The sequence below is a fragment of the Pinus tabuliformis genome, chromosome 1_2, assembly GCF_031772625.1.
Source record: "Pinus tabuliformis cultivar Carrire ecotype Pingquan chromosome 1_2, CPIR1, whole genome shotgun sequence".
Taxonomy (NCBI): domain Eukaryota; kingdom Viridiplantae; phylum Streptophyta; class Pinopsida; order Pinales; family Pinaceae; genus Pinus; species Pinus tabuliformis.
The window spans coordinates 301906860-301915364 of NC_142298.1; the positions used below are offsets into that span (position 1 = coordinate 301906860).

General features: G+C 36.6%; 1 protein-coding gene across 1 annotated transcript; it reads left to right on the forward strand.

The window, feature by feature from the left end:
- The first annotated feature begins 946 nt into the window (after positions 1-946).
- On the forward strand, positions 947-8274 carry LOC149205548 (D-3-phosphoglycerate dehydrogenase 1, chloroplastic-like). Its single transcript, XM_089395101.1, has 5 exons — positions 947-1811; positions 5391-5767; positions 6277-6387; positions 6661-6756; positions 7245-8274. The coding sequence occupies exons 1-5, from the start codon at positions 1199-1201 to the stop codon at positions 7914-7916; spliced, it is 1869 nt and encodes a 622-aa protein (XP_089251227.1). The 5' UTR covers positions 947-1198; the 3' UTR covers positions 7917-8274.
- The last annotated feature ends 231 nt before the right edge of the window (positions 8275-8505 follow it).

An 8505-nucleotide genomic window follows, 5' to 3' on the forward strand; every position in this document is an offset into this window, starting at 1 on the left:
CAAATATCCTGCACTTTTCAATCTTGGTTGATTAATCAACATTTAGGGTGGTGGCTGGTAGATGTCACTGCTGTGCTGAGTTGTAAGGCCTGAGATTAACTCTTCTAAGACACTTGCTGTGCTGAGTTGTAAGGCCTGAGATTAACTCTTCTAAGACACTTGGTTCTTTTTCTGTGCTTTTAACCTTTGTGTTTGGTGAATTTTATTTGAGAATTTAAGATTTTTTTTTTTTTGTTTTTTGTTTTTTGTTTTTTTCCTTCAAAAAATTAAGAGTTTAATGATTAAAAATGTGTTTTGTCTCCAACAAAATAAAAAATATAAAGTATAATTTATGAATATATATTAGTTGGTTTGAATAGAGTTTAGTTTTTATCTGAAGTTTAAATATTATGAATAGATAAAAACTATTCTTGTGAAGTTAAACTATTTCAAAGAACAATCAAATTTTAATTGAAATTTCCGCAATCTTAATAACATCTTGCTAGTGAATAAATCATTTTTCCGATTCAATAAATAGTTTGAACATTTCCATATCTTAGATAAAATATTTTTTTAACTACCTTGTAATTACAACTAATTATAAAACGATTTAGTTGGAAGTGGTTTAGGGAAGGGAGGAATTGCCCAGGTCAAAAAGTCGCTGGAATCCGGGTTAAAAAATTTCAAAAAATCTTGTAGAGGCAGTGTTTGAATCATGTTTTTTTATGCTGGAAATAGATTCAGTATCAATCAAAAACCTGTGGGACACCTAAAATGTTGGAATTTAACAATTATAACTTAGATTTACAAAAATACTTGCTAGATTTTCTCAAAATATAATCAGAATTTCCATAACTTTCCAGGCTAAAAAAAATCTCGTTAGACTACCGCATTTACTTGCTATTTGATTTTCCCTTGGTTGTGAAGTGAGATTTTCTAGGTATGTATATAAGGAAGCAAAATTGAGATTCACAACTCCCAACACGTTAATCAAAAGCAAACTCGATCGCTTGCGAGTCAAATCTGTGGAGAGTCCAGACCCACTAACGTGTGAATAGTTGGTAGGGGTTGTTAGACAAGAGATCTACGGCGGCCTATAAAAGTATATACCGTAGAAGGGACGATCGAGGAATATAGAGATTCAGTCTTCACTTTCGTTGAAGGGGTCGGATCTTGTACAGAGCTGTAATCACTGTGGATTGCAGGACAGATTTTGGCAATGGCGATGGAAATGGGAACCCTGGGGACTCTCCGATGCACAAATCCCCACCGAATTCAAACGCTTTCCCCATTCAAACCCATCTCGTATTCTCCCAAATCAACTCTGCAATTGCCTCCTCGGTTTTCCTCTGCATTCCTAGGGCAAACCCTGCAAAACAGACTGTCAATACCTTCGAAAAATGTTTCCCGTTTCAAAAGTCTGTCCCCGCGGGCCGTCTCTTCTGATGGTCAGGCGAAGCCGACGGTTTTGGTGACCGAGAAGTTAGGGGAAGGCGGTCTGGAGCTGCTTCGAAGCGAGGCCAATGTGGACTGCTCCTACAATTTATCGCAGGAGGAGCTCTGCACAAAGATCTCGCTCTGCGATGCTCTCATCGTGAGGAGCGGCACAAAAGTGACCCGTGAGGTGTTCGAATCCTCACGCGGGAGGCTTAAGGTTGTCGGAAGAGCGGGTGTGGGTATAGACAATGTGGATCTTCAGGCAGCCACTGAGTTTGGGTGCTTGGTCGTCAATGCTCCCACTGCCAATACCGTTGCGGCTGCTGAACACGGGATCGCCTTGATCGCATCCATGGCGCGGAATGTGCCCCAGGCTGATGCTTCCATGAAGGCTGGTATGTGAATCCTAAAACCCCTTTTTCTTTTAACTATCTCTTTCCTTCCTTTTTACCAGACATTTCCTTTCGTCACTATAACTGTGGCAAATATGTCCTTCCCTATTCTCGGAATATTTGCAAAACCTCTGTAAACACCCTGCGAATATTGTAATTTCTTGAAGATCCAGATAGATGATATGATATTTTTGGTTAACGGAGCCATTTATTGACAAATATAAATCTTTTGACCCAGAGTCCTTTAATGTAATAACTGTCAGTAAAGCCCTGCGACAGTCACTCAAGAATGAATAGATCAATTTTTCCTAGATTTTTGTGGTCCTTGTCAACATAATTCAACTAAATTCTTCCATAACTGTCAGCGATCATAAACCTGAGTAAAACCCTAAAAGAAATTTTAGAGCGCAGTGTTTTTACGCTCATAGTTTCATTATTCCTTTTCCTGGACTGTTTTGCATTGGTCTTTATGTGCAGCAAAGGTATGTTAAGATGTTTGATAATTGAGTATACACTAGAATAGGTACCTCTTAACTCCAGATTTCCAATCTCAACTAAATTCTTCCATAACTTTCAGCAGATCATAAACCTGAGTAAAACCCTAAAAGAAATTTTAGAGCGCTGTGCTTTTACGACCATAGTTTCATTATTCCTTTTCCTGGACTGTTTTCCATTGGTCTTTATGTGCAGCAAAGGTACGTTAAGATGTTTGATAATTGAGTATACACTAGCATAGGTACCTCTTAACTCCAGATTTCCAATCTCAATGTTTCTAACTCTTGGATGTTTTTTAACCACTCTAGATCTATCTTATCTCTAGATTTGTCAAGCATGAAAGGTGTAAAATTAAATTGAGATACAGTCATTCTTGGTTTAAACAGAAATCCTGAGGTAAGATGGATTGATATATAATGCTGTGCATATATTAAAGCTGACTATTGTTTCTTAAATTTTCTTATTTACATTATAATATTTTTAATTTCTTTTTCAGATGTCACACATCTGATCCATACAAGGCTATTATTTTATTATTTTTAAGTTGTTGTTGTTTTTTTTAAATTTAAAAATTAATCACAGACTTTACACTTCCATTATACAGAGCAGTTTGAATTTTGTAACTTTTTTTATCCCTGTCAATGCATAATAAATCGAAGGTTAAAATAAATAGATAGTAACCCTTTTTTTCTTTCTATTCTATGGTATTAAAATAAAATAAGACCCTAGCGCTTTTTATTTCATTTTATTTTATCAGTGTTACACACAAGTGCACAAGCATATATGCAGACACATATCGAGATCTCTTTCACGCCTGGCTGTAGAGCATCTTTATGATTTAAATATAGGATATTTACCAATATCTATATTATTAAAAGACCAATCTAGATAAAGCCCGAGTTAAGATGGATTCTCATCAGTGTTATTTCATTTTTTTCACATCATTTCTATATATATACATAATTAAGTATTAGATAAACTTTTCATTATAAAATTTCCCCAATCTATCCCATGTTAAATTCATTATCTGATATGCATCTCTCATACTGTCCCGTAGAATGCACCCTCTCTACACAATAAATATCTTTTTTCAGAGCATCTATGAAAAAGATAGATTAAAATATACACAAATATACAAAGTCACCCCAGGCTCCTCAGCTATAGCCCATATAAAGCCCAAATCCCTAAAACTTATGTGTAAGGCTTTGAATTTCAACTGAGGAGCACTTGTTTTAGAAGATCTGAGTGAACTGCCTTGAATAACTAAGAAATTTCTAAATGGATGTCCTAAACTTTGTAGCCTGGAGAGTTTGTAGGAAAAGCCGATAGGATCACATAATTTCCTTCTGAGCAGTGTCAGCCTTGTCATCAGATCTGCAGGGTAGTGGGCTCTCTTTCTTTAGTCTTCCGTGCTTTCTTCCGACTTCTTATCAGTTTGGTCAAATTCTGAACCATTAAGCCACTCGACTTCCATCAAAGTCCTCGGTAGAGTTGATTTTCACCTGGATCTTGTCAATCTCAGTTCTGATTTCCACTAATATTTCCTTGCTACAAAGTTCTTGCAGTCCGCATTTCTTAATTTGTGTCATGTGAGAATGATTTAGAGGGAAGTATATTTGGAGGTTTGAGTTTTCTATCTTCTGGTTGATGTTTTTTTTTAATATATATAGTGTTTTCCTGTATCCTAATCCTAATACTTTTAAAAAAATGTCACATCTGTATCCAGTTCCATGCAACATAAGTTCCTAAACTTTGGTTTTCACCCTTTTGAATTGCGTTTTTGTTTAGCTATGTAGTTTCTTTTTGAAGCTAGATTGCTTATTCTTGTATGTTGACAATTTACCATCCTTTTTCACATATAAGATTTTTTACTTGAATTTCATATGAGATCTGAAGCATGTATTGTGAAAGATAGATTTGTTTCTAGCTATCCATTTCCTTTATCCCACATAGTAGAGAATAAGATCGATATGAACACAGTAACAGCAATGCAAAGGCTTCACATACGAGTAAGCAAACAAGAGAGAGAGGGTTTGCAAACATAAGACTAGATTGTCAGCACTGTACGCTCTGTTAGCATTAGTTTATATAGGAGTACAAAACTGATGGAGAGTAGTCATCTTTGATCAAGTGTCTGATAAAGATACAATAAAGCAGGTGAGTGATAATTTTTTACCAAGTCACCCAAGAAAAAGCAAGTGTACTAAAGGGATAAAAACACAAATATAATACATGTAAACATATCCACTATGTCTCATCAAAGACTCCAGACTACGATCAAAAGAGTTCCACTTTAATACTTCTAAGATATTTGTTCCATCTATTAGAAACTTCTTCCTGGCTCTTCATGAAGATAGGGTACGGCTCTGATTATCTATCCTAATGAGATACACCTCACTCTCGATACTGAAGGAAAAAATGATCTAAACTTTTTCTTCATTTATACATCACGGAAATCTTTAAGACTCTTTAATTCCTTTCTTTACTGAGTTCTCCACTATTAAAAATTTCATAATACATGTAAACATATCCACTATGTCTCATCAAAGATTCCAGACTACGATCAAAAGAGTTCCACTTTAATACTTCTAAGATATTTGTTCCATCTATTAGAAACTTCTTCCTGGCTCTTCATGAAGATAGGGTACGGCTCTGATTATCTATCCTAATGAGATACACATAACTCCCTCACTCTCGATACTGAAGGAAAAAATGATCTAAACTTTTTCTTCATTTATACATCACGGAAATCTTTAAGACTCTTTAATTCCTTTCTTTACTGAGTTCTCCACTATTAAAAATTTCATGTGGGCTAACAGCCATAAATATAACAGCCATAAAAATATATTTATCGGTGGAAAGCCAAACTTTGCAAAAAGTCAAAACATATCCTCCGGCTGAAATTAATTTTTGGAAAATAAAATGCAACGTCAGGGGTGGCTGCTACTATAATGGGCTGTGATCTTTTTGGAGTATCATTATATTTCTTTAATTTCGCTATTACCTTCAGTTTCATTATATTTATGTGAATGGAACATAATTATGATTTGTTTTCAATGAAGTCATTGGTAATCGTGCTTGTTACAGGCAAGTGGCAACGCAACAAGTTTGTTGGTGTGTCATTAGTTGGAAAGACACTTGCAGTTATGGGTTTTGGAAAGGTTGGAACAGAAGTTGCTAGGCGGGCTAAGGGGCTGGGAATGCATGTTATTGCACATGACCCATATGCTCCTGCTGATAAGGCACGCGCCATTGGTGTGGATTTGGTATCATTTGAGGAGGCCATAACTGTTGCGGATTTTTTTTCACTGCATATGCCGTTGACTCCTGCTACAGAGAAGATTTTCAATGATGAAGCTTTTGCCAAGATGAAGAAGGGAGCTCGTATAGTAAATGTTGCAAGGGGTGGTGTTATTGATGAGGACGCACTGCTGAAGGCACTTGATGCTGGAATTGTTGCCCAGGTATGTTCTTGAATCTAACTTTGATACAGATATATTCTTATGATTTATCTCACATTCTCCAAAATATTGATAACGTTAAATTTTGCAAGTCTTGGCATATTCTGATTTTTACATGTAGAATTGAAATGTCTGTGATGTCTTTCATTACTGAAGGAATGGATGATGGAATTCATCTAGGCATATATCATGCTACTGGTAATGGTTGTCTATTGGTGTTGTATTTGTTATAGTTGGATTTGTGATAACAATCTAACTACATAGTACATGCTGTAATTTGATGGGTAAATTTTAACGACATCACAACTCTAGTTAAGTACATAAGAGTAACTTAAAATATTCGCAGACCAATTGGTTAGATATGACCTTCTCTTGAAGCACAGTTACTTTCGAAAAACACATTTCAGCAAATTAGTCACAAGGATCATCTTCTGTTGACTGGAGCAGTTGCTGCATGGCGTTTATGTGTTTGGTCAAAACTGAAAATTTTCGTTTTGTCAACTGTCAAACAGGCAGCATTGGATGTATTCACAGTAGAGCCTCCTGAGAAAGACAACAAGTTAGTCAACCACGAAAAGGTCACAGTGACACCTCATCTTGGAGCAAGCACAATGGAAGCACAGGTACACACATTTGGAGAATAAGACTCAAAGCTATTGAAATTCAGTGTGCAGAATTTGCAGTTTACTTTCATTCAGTCTTCCATCATACTATTAGATTCGACTATGGTTGTGTGTCCTGTTCCTTTCTGCCTATCAGTGGGCATCGGTATTAATTGTGCATACATATACAGTAATAAAGTTAGGGATGGATTGTAATTCTCATTGGGACAATTTGATGGTTATCTTGGTTTTATAATGGGCAAGAGCAATAAATAAGCTGGTTTCACTTTGCAGGAAGGCGTAGCTGTAGAAATTGCCGAGGCTGTTGTTGGAGCCCTGAAAGGTGAGCTTGCAGCAACAGCGGTTAATGCACCTATGGTTCCTGCCGAGGTAAACTATATGAACTCCTTTCATATCTGTTCTCTTTTTCTTTATGGTTATTTTAATGAAATTCTTCTTGGCCGTGTTTGTTGACGTGTTTGTTACATGTTTTACATTCAACGTCTGTAATTGCTTGCTAGTAATAGGAGCTGCTTTCAATTTTTCTTCAGTTCCCCCTCTTCAATTGGAACTGTTTGGTAGGGTTCTCATGTGTACTTTGCTTGTGGTTTACTATGCTTTCATATCTTATAAGTTATAACCTATTTTCTTGTGTTCTCTGGAAGCTATTGATTAGGTTACTAACGGTTGTGAAGGAGTTGTAGAAACTTGAAAGATGTATGCATTTTGAAAACTTTTGCCTGCAGAAACTTTCAGAGTGCACCATACTTCTTACCAACAAAGTACTTTCTAGCTTTTGCCATGAGGAGTGTGATATTAACATCTGTTTGCATATTCACAAACTCATCTATCTTGTTTTTCTTATTGTTCCGTATCAGGTTCTTTCGGAGCTTGCTCCTTTTATCACATTGGCAGAAAAGCTTGGGAGGCTTGCTGTACAGTTAGTAGCAGGAGGAGGAGGTGTGAAATCAGTGAAGGTGACCTATTCTTCTGCAAGGGCTGGTGATGACTTGGACACAAGAGTGCTTCGTGCCATGATTACCAAAGGAATCATCGAACCTATCTCTAGTGCTTTTGTGAATCTGGTCAATGCAGATTTTATAGCGAGGCAAAGGGGTTTGCGAATAAGCGAAGAAAGGGTACTGTTTGAGGGTTCTCCTCAAGAACCACTGGAATCAATCCAGGTACAAATTGCGGATGTGGAATCCAAGTTTGCTAGTGCTATCTCAGAAAGTGGATATATTAAGGTGGAAGGTAAGGTTAAGGATGGAATTCCCCATCTTTCTAAGGTCGGGGCTTTCAGTGTTGATGTCAGTCTCGAGGGAAGTGTCATTCTTTGCAGACAAACTGATCAACCCGGCATGATTGGGACAGTTGGTAATATTCTAGGCGAGGAGAATGTCAATGTGAACTTTATGAGTGTTGGGAGGATTGCTCCCAGAAAGAAAGCTGTCATGGCAATAGGTGTAGACGAGGAACCGAGTAAGGCAGCACTCAAGAAAATTGGTGACGTTCCGGCCATCGAGGAGTTCGTCTTCCTCAAGTTATAGTTTGATACTTTCAGGATGATTCTCGTACTCAACATTCTAAGACTAGTAGCGAGTCTAATAATTTTGGTCTACGGAAAGTTTATAAATTCAAAGATGAGAGCCCAGTTTTCTTCCCGTAGGGTTTTCTTGCCTCTTCTTTCAGTTGAGTTTTCAAAATAAGGTTGCATTAGTTTCCTCTACGTAGTCTCAGATTGATTCCTATCAATCATGTAATTTTGATTTTTGCTTTTTGTTATTAGATAAACTTCTATGTGTATTTTAAATCCGATAGTTATTTACAGGAATACAAAGCCAAAGAAATTCTCTTAAATTTAAAAGAAACATGTCACTAAATGTGCTATTGTTTTTTCCAATTTAATCTTAGATTTGAAGGTTTGCAATAGGCTCAATATGATGGCCAAGTCTTCTACTTATAGATAGAATTTTTGGAAGATGAAGGCTTTGGCCGGGAAACTTTTGGCACGTAATACTTCATAGATCTTCCTAGAAATTTTACCCTACATTAATGTAGGCAAACCACTTGGGGCACATGATCTATTGTCATGATTCCGTTAGATTTTAATGGTAACTTTATTAATAATGAACGTAA